Raw genomic sequence first — 15,770 nt, 5'->3', positions numbered from 1 at the left:
CATTGGGCCTTATAAAATTCTAACAGGACTAGACAGGGTAGATGCAGAGAGGATGTTACTGATGGTGGATGTGTCCAGAACCAGGGTCACAGTCTGAGAATTTGGGGTGGACCATTTAGGACTGAGATGAGATAATGTTTCGTTACCCAAAGAGTGGTGAGCCTGTGGAATTCAATACCACAGGAAGTAGTTGATGCCAAAACAGTGAATGTATTTAAGAGGCGGCTGGATATAGCACTTGGGGTGAATGGGCTCAAAGGTTATGGGGAGAAAGCAGAATTAGGCTATTGAGTTGCTGAAAATGTGTTGCTGGAAAAGCGCAGCAGATCAGGAAGCATCCAAGGAGCAGGAGCATCGATGTTTCGGGCATGAGCCCTTCTTCAGGGTTAATGCCCGAAACGTCGATTCTCCTGTTCCTTGGATGCTGCCTGACCTGCTGTGCTTTTCCAGCAACACATTTTTCAGCTCTGATCTCCAGCATCTGCAGTCCTCACTTTCTCCTAGGCTATTGAGTTGGGCAATCAGCCATGATCATGATAAATGGTGGAGAAGGCTTGAGGGGCTGAATGGCCTCCTCCTGCTCCTATCTTCTATGTTTCTATGAATTCTCACTCCTCTCAGTAATTGACAACAAGTCACTTGGAGCCCACTGAGTCTGCCCTCCTCGCTTTCGGTGCTTCAGCTCTCTAACTTAACCCCACTCTCTTACTCGCTTCCCTTTACTTCAAGTCATTCCATTTGAAACAATTATCTCCTTCCCTTTTCAAAAAGCCTCTCCTTCAGCGAGTGATGATTGACACACCATGGCCAAAGTGAATCAATGAAAAGCAGGCAGGTGACTCAGCAAGGATGCTTTTGGCCTCCCTGGAAACAACAGTCGCTCAAACCAAACCCATCAGGCGGAAGGCCAGCTGTGTATTTTGAAGAGGGCTGTCAGTCATTTCAGCGGCTGTGGCAATGATGGAGTAGCTGCTGTAGAACAACCATTGTACCAGTTTCTAATTCTCAATGCTGATGAATAGGTTTTGAGGAGCTTTATTTTCCCAACCACTTCCTCCCCCGCACTTTCTCTCTTTTATCTCGGTTCCAGCGTATTGACTTACTGAAGATTCCCTCCAGTGCACTGTGCGATCTCATTTTCCAGCTGGGAATGGGATCATACCTGTGTGGAATCATTAATGAAACCACCATGACCACAGAAGGAGCTACAGCTCAAGGGAAAATCCAATGCAGAGTTGACTACGCCTTCTCTGTGCCCCGAGCCTTAGCTCAGCTCATCCCAGCCTATTCTCTACCACTAATACATTTCAATATAAGAATTGAGTCACGTGTTTTTCAGGCTAATCTGGGCCAGTGTAACCTCAGGAAAGGTTGTGTCAACTGGTGAAATTTGCAGGAATGCCAATAACTGAGTGAACTATTCATGACCCTATATAAGTAACTAAACAATCTGCAACAGTGGGAATGAAAGGTGTGAAGCTATTGATATACATTCACATGCCAACGGTTGCTCATTTACAAACATCTGATTTATGAACACTTGGACTTAACAGTGAGATCCCATACAGGGTAGATTATTATCAACTTTAAAGACCCAACATGCAAGCGTCACCCGTACTTGAGAACTATTTTGGACAGTATTGTGTCCCAACTTGCTTACACATACGAACATACTCAAGAATGGAACCCCTTTGTAATACCCGGATTGCCTATATACTGACACAATTGTGGATTTGTGTACATAAACACCGCAATCTTTCCCAAAATGTAATTTCATATTGCTCATTTTGTGCATATGACAGATCTGCAGATTTATACATCTACATGATTATGGCAAAACTGCGAGGCAGGAGATAATCATAAAGAATGTAATTTAATCTGGTCGAGTCTATCACAACAATTACTGGCTGTGCAAATTGTGCAAAATATTATCCAGCAACAATTGCAATAACACACAGCATTACATCAAGAGAACCATATTAGACCCAAGAATGTACATTTTGATGAGGGCAGAGCCTGTGGAAAGTGTTAAACAATGAGGCAGTATAATCAGTACCATCACCTTCTCCTTTTTCCTGCAAAATAAATCTGGAATTAAAAACGCAGAATATTTTACGTACACTACTGCACAATATTCACTTCTAAAAATTACTTGTGAAGGGAGGCTGGGGCATAAGGCTGGATGCCTGTCTGAAGTGTTTAATATGTGAATTGGCCCTGATACGACTTGTGAAGATATGTTTACCCACCGTGCTTGTCATATAATTAGCACCACTGATGACCACAGCGCCAGACCATTTCCTCGCTCCGTGTGGTGAGCAACAAGGCTGTTCTCCCAACCGACTTCTTGCCAGGAAACCTGTGTGTAGGTGGAAGAGTCTTGTTGGCCAATGAAGGGGTCTTGAAGAAGGGATGAAAGCTCTCGTGCCACACCACCTGTCCAAGACCTTACTCTATCTTCAGCAAGATCTTTAAGGAATAGTCTGGACGAAGGGACGGTCAAAGCAAATTAGGGAGAACATCCAAGTAATTTCTAAAGGCTTGCTCCCAGGATCAAGACTCTACTGGAAGCACACAAGGAAAACACCAGGCAAAAGGTAAAATCACACACACCAGGTTATAGTCGAACAGGTTTAATTGGAAGCACTAGCTTTCGGAACGCTGCTCCTTCGTCAGGTGGTTGTGATGATGATGATCAGGTGATGAAGGGGCAGTGCTCCAAAAGCTAGTGCTTCCAAATAAACCTGTTGGACTATAACCTGATCATAGAGTCATAGAGATATACACCATGGAAACAGACCCTTCAGTCCAATCCATCCATGCCGACCAGATATCCAAACCCAATCTAGTCCCACCGGCCAGCACCCGGCCCATATCCCTCCAAACCCTTCCTATTCATACACCCATCCAAATGCCGTTTAAATGTTGCCATGTACCAGCCTCCACTACTTCCTCTGGCAGCTCATTCCATACACACACCACTCTCTGAGTGAAAAGGTCCCTTTTATATCTTTCCCCTCTCACCCTAAACCTATGCCCTCTAGTTCTGGACTCCCCCACCTCAGGGAAAAGACTTTGTCTATTTACCCTATCCATGCCCTTTATGATTTTATAAACCTCTATAAGGTCTCTGAGGCTCCAGGGAAAACAGCCCCAGCTTGTTTAGCCTCTCCCGATAGCTCAAATCCTCCAACCCTGGCAACATCCTTGTAAATCTTTTCTGAACCCTTTCAAGTTTCACAACATCTTTCCAATAGGAAGGAGACCAGAATTGCATGCAATATTACAACAGTGTGTCACCAATATCCTGTACAGCCACAACATGACCTCCCAATTCCTGTACTCAATACTCTGACTGATAAAGGAAAGCATACCAAACACCTTCTTCGCTATCCTATCTATATGCGACTCCACTTTCAAGGAGCTATGAACCTGCACTCCAAGGTCTCTTTGTTCAGCAACACTCCCTAGGAACTTACCATTAAGTGTATAAGTCCAGTTAAGATTTGCTTTCCCAAAATGCAGCACCTCGCACTTATCTGAATTAAACTCCATCTGCCACTTCTCAGCCCATTGGCCCATCTGGTCCAGATCCTGTTGTAATCTGAGGTAAATCTCTTCGCTGTCCACTACACGTCCAATTTTGGTGTCATCTGCAAATTTACTAACTGTACCTCTTATGCTCGCATCCAAATCATTTACATAAATGACAAAAAGTAGTGTGTGATTTTTAACTTTGTACACCCCAGTCCAACACTGGCATCTCCAAATCATGCCAGGCGAACGCTCATGAATAGGATCAGTAAATGTTCTGAGAGTAGTGACCATCCCTTATTAAATCGTGTCCCTCTTCAACACAACCTATGAGGGAGAGTTTTCCAGTTCCAGCACGTGTGTCGGAACAACTCTGAGCTGGTTTTCTTTCTCTGCATGCATTTCATTCCCCACTAAGAAGCAATTGAAATATGATGGTGCTGACAATGGGACATTTTCCCATTTCAGGTACAACCTCTTGCTGCATTTATACTGCATTTTATCATCAGAAGGGAAAAAACTTTACATTTATATGTGTCTTTTATGGCTTCAGTATGTCCTGAAGCTTTTTACAGCCAATGATATGGTTACAATGTGGAAAACACTGCCTGATCAGGTAGTAGAAGCAGGTTTGATCCACAGTGACTTTCAGAAGAAAATACTGGGAGTCACAGTAGGTTTCATTTCGACAATTAATGAACTTGGACTGGTGAATGCAACTGACTGTCCCTTTAGACATACTTCCAAGAACCATATGTCATAGAATGAGACCACTCAACCCATCTTGCTTGTGCTGGCCCATTGAAAGTGCTCTCTGATTCAGCCCAATAAATGCTTCCCTTATGATTATGTTTTTTAACTCTTTCATGGCCTGTACATGTCACAATGTATTTTAATTTCCCCCAAGAGTAGTTAAGAGTCAACCACATTGCTGTGGTCTGGAGTCACATGTAGGCCTGACTGGGTAAGCATGGCAGATTTCCTTCCCTAAAGGACACGAGTGACCCAGATGGATTTTTACAATAATTGATGATAGTTTAATGGTCACCATTTATTGGGGCTGGCTTCATGTTCCAGATTTATTCACTGGCTTGATATTCCACCAGCTGCTGTGGTGAGGTTTGAACCCATGACCCCAAGAGCGTTACTTCTGGATTACTGTAGAGGGACATTACCGCTACAACACCACCTCTTCAACCGAATTCCACTTTGAAAGTTACGACATAATTTGCTTCCACCGCTGTCATATACCAGTCCATGCCAAATCAACTCACTTCCAGAATTAAAAAAGACTCTTCACCTCCTCCCCTCATTCTTTTGCCAGTCACCTTAATATGCATCCTCCCATTATCAAGCTGTTTGCCAGAGGAATGGTTTTCACCTCTATCAGTTTCACCTTGATGAACTCATTACGAGGTTCCACAACTGGGTAGTACCTCAACTAAATCTCTGTGATGTTCACCATTCTAAAGAAACCTTCTCTGCATCACCGAAATCCCACATCCAAGGGAAAAGCAACCTTATAGAAACATACAGAATATTCAGGGAACTTGACAGAGTAGATGCAGAAAGACTATTTCCCCTTGAGGTGGTGTCTTGGAACAAAGGGTAAATCTCAGAATAAGGGGTCATACATTTAAAACAGAGATAAGGAGAAGCTTCTCTCAGAGGGTAGTGAATCTGTAGAATTCTTTCCCTCAGTGGACTGTCCAGGGTGGGCGGTTATATATGATCATAGAGGCAAAGACGTTTATAGTACAGAAAAATGTCCTTCAGTTCATCATGTCTGTGCAGGTTGAAAACATCCACCTCACCTTTCTAATCTCATTTTTCAACACTTCACCCATAACCTCAAATGCCTTGGCATCGCAAGTGCCCATCGAAATATTTCTTTAATGTTATGGGGGTTCCTGTCTCTACCAGTCTTACAGGCAGTGAGTTCTAAGTTCCCACCACCCTCTGGGTGAATTACACTTTCCTCACAGCCCCTTTTAAACCCTTACCTTAAATCCACGCCCCCTGGTCTTGATGCCTCCATCAAGGGGAAAAGTTTCTTCCTGTCTACACTATCTTTGCCCCTCACCATTTTTAATGAAGGCCATGATCAGATTGACCCAGAGAAGGCAGTGATGTAGAGGTAATGACAGATTTTTATTCATTAAGGGAGGTCTAGGACAATGGGAAAAGGCAGGTAGGGGGAGCCGAGGATTATCAGATCGACCATGATCTCACTGAACGGCAGAGCAGACTCAATGGGCTGAATGGCTTCCTTCTGCTCCTATATGTTATGCTTTAAGGAGGAATGCTCATACATTTCTTCTGTATGCTCTCTAAAGCCTTGACATTACTCCTAAAGTGCAGAGTTTGAAACTGCACAGAATACACCAAATCAGAGTAAGACTTATACACTTAATGGTAAGGTCCTAGGGAGTGTTGCTGAACAAAGAAACCTTTGAATGCAGGTTCATAGTTCCTTGAAAGTGGAGTCGCAGGTAGATAGGATAGTGAAGAAGGCATTTGGTAAGCTTTCCTTTTCTGGTCAGTGCATTGAGTACATGAGTTGGGAGGTCATGGTGCAGCTGTACAGGACACTGGGCAGGCTACTGCATGTAATTCTGGTGTCCTTCCTATTGGAAGGATGTTGTGAAACTTGAAAGGGTTCAAAAAAGATTCACAAGGATGCTGCTAGGGTTGGAAGATTTGAGCTACAAGGAGAGGCTGAATAGATTGGGGCTGTTTTCCCTGGAGCGTTGGAGGCTAAGGGGTGACCTTATAGAGGTTTGTAAAATCATGAGGGGCATGGATAGGATAAATAGACAAGGTATTTTTCCTGAGTTGGGGGAGTCCCTAGAGGGTATAGGTTTAGGGTGAGAGGGGAAACATATAGCATAGATAGTAAATATTAGTAAACAGCAGCAAAAACAAAAACATAGGTACAGGCGGATGTTCAGAGTTTGTGAGTCCATTCCATATTCGTACTGTCTTTCTGTAGAGCAATCCTCTTAGCCCTATGCTTCTGCTCTATCCCCCATAGCCCTGCAAGATTATAGCACTCATGTCCATCCATCCAGTTTCCTTTTGAAATCATTCACCATCTTTGATACAAACCACCTTTGGAAGCAGCAAGTTTCAGAATAAGAAAAACTTTAAAGAATTGGATCCAATTTTTTCCGACATGGGCCAGAGTCACTGATCACCTACTGACACAGAATGTAAAGCTCAGAAACTGAGTATTAGGCCCAAAAAGTACTCCTCATGAACCCCCTTCCACTTGTTACTTACGTAGTAACCCTACAGTGTGGAAACAGGCCATTCAGCCCAACAAGTCCACACTAACTCTCTGAAGAGCGATCCCACCCAGACTCGTCCCTTTATACTATCCCAAAAACCCTGTATTTCCCCTGGCTAACACACCTAACCTACACATCCCTGAACACTATGGGAAATTTAGCATGGCAAATCCACATAACCTGCACATCTTTGGACTGTGGGAAGAAACCCACATAGACACAGGGAGAATGTGCAAACTCCACACAGACAGTCACCCGAGGCTGGAGTTGAATCCAGGTCCCTGGTGCTGTGAGGCTGCAGTGCTAACCAGTGCCAACCTCTAGACACGTTAATGGCAGCCATGATTTCACTGAATGGTGGAACAGGCTCGAGGGCTGAATGGCCTACTGCTATTCTTACGTCATGTTAAAACACGACTCCAGCAGCATGTCCTGAAATTTTTACTGGCTCTTGTGGTGTCCCTGCTTGGGGCCCTGGGTTCAAATCCCACTTTCTCCACACATGTGACATAAACAGGACTGAACATTTTTTTTACAGGCTCTTGTGATACAAAGGCAGTGCTTTTAGGTTAGAAGATCTGTGTTCAAATCCAACCTGCTCTTGGCAGGTGTAACACACCCCTGAACGGAGTGTATCTGTTCTGAGATTTATGTTTGCCAAACTTCCCCTTACGTTAATCGTCTGATCAATTTGAAAGCAAGCTCTAAATTCCAAGCTCTATCCTGGTGACGACGTTTCTCCCGAGCTTTGATGTTTGCTTTATTAATGACCCCTTATTTTGGGTGGTCTCATGAGTGGGAAATCTTCCATGCGCACCTTTGACTTCACTGTGGGCAGAAAGATTCCCTGGCAAGAACAAGCTCATGAAGTTATCGAGTCATAGTCAGAGAGATGTACAGCACGGAAACAGAAGTCATTGATACTAGGAGTAGGAGTATGGCAGGTTGAGCTTGTTTCACCATTCAGTAGGATCATGGCTGATCCTGTATATCAGCGCCATATTCCTGTCTTCCCTCCATGTGCTTTGGTACCTTTAATATCTGACAGTATATCAATCTCTTCCCTGAATATGCCAGTGTCCTGGCCTCCACATCCTTCTGTGGTGGAGAAATCCACAGACTGATCACTTTCTGAGTGAAGAAACAACTCTGCACCCTGAGACTTGAGCCCCTGATTCGAGAACTCCCCAGCCAGGGAAAACATCCTCCCTGTTTCTGGCCCGTTCCAGTCCTGTGAGAATTTCATCCGTTTTATTTAGATCCCCTCTGAAATAACTCCACGCCATCACCATCACCAAGTCCCCCTTTATTTACACATGGAGAGTCCTCCACACTTATCCAGTTCCCTCAGAGCCAGCCCTCAGTGTGAACAGAAACTCCTGTTTCTATCTGTCAGCCAGGGTTCCCTGATTGGTCCAGATTAACAGCCCCAATCAGGTAACTCATATTCTATGAGGTCCACTGGGCTGACCTTGTTACCACCATTACACTCTCATTCTTCTAAACTCTTAGACAATATAGGCACAATTTGATTTTTTTGATGAGACAGAGCTATCTTTAAATTTATCCCTGTGCTGATCACACACCATTGTTTTTGGGTAGTCAATAAGGATTTTGTTGAACCCAGGCTGAACAAAACTTCAAGCTTTGCATTACTACAAATGTTTTGACTCAATGAATGAGCATACTGTTGCTTTATCAGTGTTAACAGCATGATACTGTCTGAATGTAAGCTGAAGAATCACACAATACATTTTCCCTTTTAACTGCTTATACATAGAGGAATATATTATTCAATTCAACTAGTCCATTATAACAGAGGAGGATGAACAGACAGGCTGAACGAATACAAAGAAATGATGGTGACCACAAAACTATCAGACTGCTGTATTAATTCAACTGGGTCATTAATGCATTTTAGGGAAGGAAACAGCTGTCCTTACTCGACTGGAGTCTGTATGTCACTCTAGCATCACAGCAATGTGGTTGACACCTAACTGCTCTGGGAAATGGAAGAAAACACAAGATCTGCATTTACATGGCAACCATTACAACCACTGGATGACTCAAAGAACCTGAGAGCCCATGAAGTCCATTAAAAATATTAGCATCGTTATAACTGACTCAGCCCACACTGCTGGCTAGAAAAGAGAATTCTAAACTCAAGTGACACTCTGAGGGAAGAAATTCCACATTTGCGTTTTAAATGGGATACCCTTTATCTTTAATCGGAGCCCTCTACTTCCAGACAAGATCCATCCAATGTCCTCCTTGCCAAACCTGCTCAATATCTGACATGTATTAATAAGGTCACTTCTTATTCTTTAATATCCAATGAATTTAAGCCAATCAGCTCAACCCTTCCTTGGAAGGCAAGCCCATTATCCCAGGAAGTAGCTGTGTAAACCAGAAGAGCGTAAGAAATAGGAACAGGACGAGCCCATCCGCCCCCTTGAGCCTGCTCCACCATTCAATAGGATCATGGCTGACCAAACACTCCTCACGTCCACTTTTCTGCCCTGTCCCCGGAACCCTTGGCTCTCTGTATGATCAAGAGTCTATCCACACCTTTTCTGAAGTGTTTCCAACAAGAGTACATCCCTTCTTATGAAAGGTCCCAAAATTTTGCACAGATTTCTGTTTCCCAGTGAAGCCAGCATAGAGTTATGTTTATGTACTGACTTGCTTCTGTTGTTTTGATCTCCAGCTGATGTATCAGTGCAGTCGGGCCCTCCTCAACCATCTTGCTCCTTTCAAAGAGCTGTGTGCAGTCTGAGGAATAACTCATAAGAAACGATCTGTTATAAACAAAGCTGCCTAATCCATACATTTCAAAGTATGGTGCTATGACACATCAGAGGGCCAATGAGTCACACAGTCATAGAGATGTAAAGCACAGAAACAGACCCATCAGTCCAACCTGTCCATGCTGACTAGATATCCTAAATTAATCTAGCCCCATTTGCCAGCAACTGGCCCATATCCCTCTAAACCCTTCCTATTCATACACTTACGCAGATGCCCTTTCAATGTTGTAATTGTACCAGCCTCCACCATTTCCTCTAGCAGCTCACTCTGTACACACACCACCCCCTGAGTGAAAACGTTGCCCCTTTATTAAATCTTTCCCCTTCTCATCCTAAACCTATGCCCTGGAGGTTTGGACTCCACTACACTGGGAAAAGGATCTTATCCATTCCCCTCGTGATTTTATAAACCTCTATACGGTCACCCCTCAGCCTGTAATGCTCCAGGGAAAATAGCCTCAGCTTATTCAGCCTCTCCTGAAAGCTCAAACCTTTCAAACCCGGCAGTATCCTTGTAAATCTTTTCCGAACCCTTTCAAGTTTAATATCTTTCCTCTAAAAAGAGACCAGAACTGAATGCAGTTTTCCAAAATTGGCCTCACTAATGTCCTGTACAGCTGCAATGTGGAGATGCCAGTGTTGGTCTGGGGTGGACCAAGTTAGAAGACACATGGGTGGCATGGGAGCACAGTGGTTAGCACTGCTGCCTCACAGCGCCAAAGACCCGGGTTCAATTCCCGCCTCAGGTGACTGACTGTGTGGAGTTTGTACATTCTCCCCGTGTCTACGCAAAAATGCGCAGGCCAAATGAATTGGCCATGCTAAATTGCCCGTAGTGTTAGGTGCATTAGTGAGGAGTAAATGTAGGGGAATGGGTCTGAGTGGGTGCGCTTTGTTGGGTCAGTGTGGACTTGTTGGGCCGAAGGGCCTGTTTCCACACTGTAAGTAATCTAATTAAAAATCTAATTAATGACACTAGAGGTTAGACTTCAACAGGTTTATTTGAAATCACAAGCTTTCAGAGCACTGCTCCTTCCTCAGGTGAAGTGAGAGGGAAGCACACAGGTACAGAATTTACGGGCAGAGAGATCGAAAGAACCCAGAAGTGGTGCAAGTGAAGTGCCAGTAGGCAGTATAATAAGTCTTTGTAGGTGATCAAGTGTCAGACGGTATGAGTGAAGTGTCAACAGCTGAATAACAAGTGAAGGGATGACCGAGAATCTGATTAACTGAGGCTTCATGGTCTTTTGATTTTGAGCGTGTGTGCTTTTCTTCAGTTCACCTGAAGGGGCAGCGCTCCAAAAGCTTGTGATTTCAAATAAACCTGTTTGACTATAACCTGGTGTCGTGTGACTTCTGACCCTGTACAGCTGCAACATGACATCCCAATTCCTCTACTCAACACACTGACTAATGACAGCAAGCATACCAAATGTCTTCTTCATCATCTTGTCTACCTTCAAGGAACTCCCACTTCAAGGAACTATAAACCTGTATCCTAAGGTCTCTTTGTTCAGCAACACTCCCCATTAAGTATACAAGTCATACAAGTCCTGCCCTGATTTGTCTTACCGAATCTGGGTAAATATTTGTCGTGGTGTTGGGTGGGGGAATGCAAGGGAGGTAGGGGTCACAAATGCACTGCCTGGGTAGGTAGTTGAGGCAGGAAACCGCATAACCTTTAGAAAGTACTTTGAAGATCCCTAGTATGGAGGGATTGTCTAATGAGCAAAGGCTACTGAGATTCTACTCACTGGAGTTTCGAAGAATGAGAGGTGATCTCATTGAAGCACATTGGATTCCTAAGGCACTCAAACAGGGTAAATGCTGACAGAATGTTTTGTATTCATTTTTTTGTACTCATTCATCAGATGAGGGTGTTGCATACTGGCTGAGCATTTATTGTCCATCCCTAGTTGTCCAGAGGGTAGTTAAGAATCAATCACATTGTTGTGGGTCTGGAGTCACATGTCGGCCAGACCAGGCAAGGATGGCAGTTTCCTTCCTTAAAGGACATGAGTGAATCAGATGGGTTTTTCCAATAATGGGTTCATGGTCATCATCAGACCTTAATTCCAGAGTTTTATTAAATTCAAATTTCACCACCTCCCATGGTGGGTATCAAATCAGGTCCCCAGAACATTCACTGGCTCACTGGATCAACAATCCAGTGATAAGACGACTTGGCCATCGCCTCCCATCTTATGGGAGAGTTTAGGACCAGAGGGCATAGTCTCAGAATAAAGGAAAGCCAATTTAAGACTGAGATGAGGAGAAGTTTCTTCTCTCAGAGGGTTGTGAGTCTTTGGAACTCCTTACCACAGAGAGCTGTGAGGGCAAAGACCTCGTGTGTATTTAAGGCTCAGATAGATAAATTCTCGATCAGTCAGGAACCAAGGGTTACGGGGAAAGGGACCAGCCATGATCCTATTGAATGGCAGAGCAGGGTCAAGGGGCCAAGTGGCCAATCCTGCTCCTATTTCTTATGGTCTTATAGGCATTGGACATGTCATAACATTCAAGGCTATGTGTGGATTTAGAATGGTTTTTGTTTGTTCATACTCAATGGGCCAAAGGTCCTCTCCTGGACTGTACGACCCACGATTATAATTTGTTTGATTCCGCAACTCCCAAGTTTTACACCACTCTCAATTAGTAAATGCACCATTAAAGTTATTGAGGGATCGTACTCAGGGTCGACCGATTTACATTTCAGCATTTTAAGTGAACGCAAAGAAAAACGAGAAAATATATTTGATAGGCATTTCGAGGGAATTGATAAAAATAAAGCAGATTTCACAGCTAACAGAAACAATCACTCCCGACATAGTGCACCGTTCCTCTACCAGGCTGAAAGGTTAAGAAGAATGAGTGGATCAGTTACCAGCATCACACGTAGGAGGTGGACTGTTGACAGAGAGGATGCACAGTGGGCTGCCATTCTACAGATGGTACATTTGAACACAACATAAGAGGCATCCATCTTACGAGGCTTACAGAGGGACACACAGCAGGAATAAAGAGAAGGTGTATGATCTTTTAATGGATTTCCCCTCACAGTTAAGACTCTCAGATATTCCTACTCGCAGGCCTGCATTTTGATAAGAAGCAACCACTCCCCTTCAGAGCAGGCTTACAGCAGGGTAGTAGTCGAAAGGCTACAATCTACAAGTTCAGTTCAGGAATCGACAACTCCGAACGACTTAGAAGGTACACATGCTGACAAATAGGATGGATGTTTGACCTGCAGTTTGAGAATCTCTCTTACCCACACTCTAGTCGAAGGGTTCCGAGTCCTACTCACAGCATTCTTTGGGTACCAAATGGTTTGAGACTCTACAATACACAGACAAAACATCGATACAAATTTCTGCAGAAGAGGCTCTGTGTAAAAGAGCACACCTCAGGCAAATCTTAGCTGTGTTTTGGGTGAGTCAGAGATGGGAGCATCAAATGAGCCAGGCAGTAGTGCATTTTCCAGTTATAAAGGAGACCAGTTTAACACTTAACATTCAAGACTCTTGCAAAAAAAACTCCTCCTAAGCCAAGGAACACAGAAAACAGAAGGAAAGGTTTGTACTCACTGTAGGGGACGCATTCATATTGGACCTCAAGATACTTGTAGGTCCCTGGACAAGGGTCGGGGAACACATCTGACCCCGTTACCACTACACATTGTGTTCGGTTGTTGCACCTGTGTGGGGAAAACACAAGACATTCCATTGAAGCAGTCAATCTCCAGACGTTCCACTACATGATTTAATACACAGCCTGCTTTGTCACACAACAGGGTGGCAGGATCAATAGCTGAAGATACTTAATTAATATTACATTAGCAAATAAAATTAAACAGATAAGAAAAGGGTTTCTGGAGTACAAGTGCAGTGCCTCATTGATTGGGTGAAATCTGACTGAACTGGAAGAAACTCAAAAGACAAGATAGTAAACAATTAGAGAAACAATTTACATATCTTCACACTATGATCAGTTCCCTTTTTACTACTGCTTGCAAAACGAACATGAATTCTTGAGCAGAAATGCATACAGTCTATTGACCAGTTGAGATCAGCAGCATATTGTTCCATTGCGGCTGAGGCCTTATGTGCTGGAATTACTTTGTAATTTACTGACAATGGAGGCTGTTAAAACAAGTGTTGGCACACAGATACTAGCTGGGGCAAGATTATAAACAACCAGAAAGTACCGCTCTCGACAACACTCTCATGACACGGACTTAATCAGACCTCAAATCCCAGGGCTCATCCTCACAAAAGCAACAATATAACCTGCCCTTCTATCTCGTGAGTTTGGTTACACAGACTAACTCCCCTTTGTCCATTGTGAGCACGCACTTAACAAGACAGCACTATACAGGCACATTTTCAAACAGCGTACCAATAGGTTGTCAGAGTTGCTGGCCTTGAGTTTTTCAGGGGTGACTGGGCGCGATCACAAGTAAAGCTCCGGGCCAAAGGTTAGGCGCAACGCCCACCCTCACCCAAGTAAAAACTCTTTCGTTTTGTCTGTGGGCTTGAAATTTAATTTTAAAACTGGGTCGCAGAACAAGGGCGAACTATGAAAGGGGGGATCTGGCAGGAGTGAAGGGACATACGTTGACCATTGGGCAGTAACCGACAGCAAGCAGAGATTCCAGAACAAGGGTGGATTTGATATATGGAATACTTGCTTCCTGATGATTGTCGGACTGAATATCCCTTGAGTAAGGTTTGATTTCTGATGGCCGGATTTGTCTGTTTCCAAAAGGTCAAGTGGGGATTTTGAGTATCATTCGAAATGACGCAGGCGTCTTTCCCCTTGCGTAGAACGTGGAGGTCACTGGCTCCATTGTTTCCCATCCCCAACTGGCCTTAGAATCCTGAACAGATGGAAAGAGGCCATTCATGGATGAGTTGAGTCTGCACTGACCCCCTGAGGAGCATCCCACCCTCATCCCATTCCATTTGGGGTGGCACGGTGGCTCAATGGTTAGCACTGCTGCCTTACAGTGCCAGGAGCCCGGATTCAATCCCAGCCTCGGGTGACTGTCTGATTGGAGTTTGCACATCCTCCCCCATGTCTGCGTGGGTTTCCTCTGGGTGTTCTGGTTTTCTCCCACACTCCAAAGATGTGCAGGCTAGGTGAATTGGCCTTACTAAATTACCCAGAGTGTTCCAAGGTGTGTAGGTTAGATGCACTAGTCAGGGGTAATTGTAGAGTAATAGGGTCGGAAATGGGTCTGGGTGGGTTACTCTTTGGAGAGTCAGTGAGGACTTGTTGGGCCAAAGCCCCTGTTTCCACACTGCAGGCATTCCATTCACCCAGACCCGATCACCCTGCCCTAACCCGACATTTCCCATGGCTAACCCACCCAGTGTACACATTAAGGCAATTCAGTATGGCAAATCCACATAAGCTGCATATCTTTGGACTGTGGGAGGAAACAGGAGCATCCAGAGGAAACCCATGCAGACCATGAGCAAACTTGAACCCAGGTCCCTGGCGCTGGGAGGCAGCAGTGCTAACCACTGAGCCAACCTGCCTAACATGGATCATTTCTAGAGGGCACTGAAGGGTTAAAGACATTTCTGTGGACCCAGAGTTACATATCGGGGAAGGATGGCAGAGTTTCTTCCTTAAAGAAGGAGACTCCCACAAGAGAAAAACACCAGTAAACAGTGAGAAATCCTTGTAAATGAATATACTGGTCCACCAATTTGGTGTATGTAAGAGGAGTCAGACTATCATGTCTCAAAACAGTTTTCCCTATGGGCTAACAAGTCAAACCTCAAGGAATCCAAGTTTCACAGTCATATCTTGTGTTTGTAAACTGCTTCATGTATGTCTAACACATCCAACAAACGCCACACACCCAGGTCCAAGGCAAAATCTCAAATTGTTTAATTTCTTTTAAAACATTCGTTTTTTTGCAAATTCCTTGTTTGGTCCTGTCTCGTTGCCCCGGGGCATCTCTCGGTCTTGTGAGTTATTCCCTTGATTGACAGGTGAAGGTGATGCACTTTATGTACTTCTGAGGAATGGAGGCAAAAGTGAACACAGTCAGTGGACTAAAATTCCTGCCAGTGCCCCTGATGTAAAGCAAATCACAGGCTGTCCCTACATAGACACTTAACAGATGTAG

General features: G+C 44.2%; 1 protein-coding gene across 15 annotated transcripts in view; it reads right to left on the bottom strand.

Moving 5' to 3' along the window:
* The window catches only part of adgrl2a (adhesion G protein-coupled receptor L2a), a 797,903-nt gene that overhangs the window by 153,219 nt on the left and 628,914 nt on the right, over nucleotides 1–15,770 (bottom strand). For all 15 annotated transcript variants that reach the window (XM_072574792.1, XM_072574794.1, XM_072574790.1 and 12 more), the window contains one exon: nucleotides 13,216–13,325. In XM_072574792.1, the coding sequence (XP_072430893.1) occupies nucleotides 13,216–13,325 (110 nt within the window). The remainder of the gene's footprint in view (nucleotides 1–13,215; nucleotides 13,326–15,770) is intronic.

This window comes from Chiloscyllium punctatum, chromosome 7 (assembly GCF_047496795.1).
Source record: "Chiloscyllium punctatum isolate Juve2018m chromosome 7, sChiPun1.3, whole genome shotgun sequence".
Lineage (NCBI taxonomy): Eukaryota > Metazoa > Chordata > Chondrichthyes > Orectolobiformes > Hemiscylliidae > Chiloscyllium > Chiloscyllium punctatum.
Note: the sequence above shows the minus strand (reverse complement) of the source record. Positions and strands in the feature narration are given on the sequence as shown.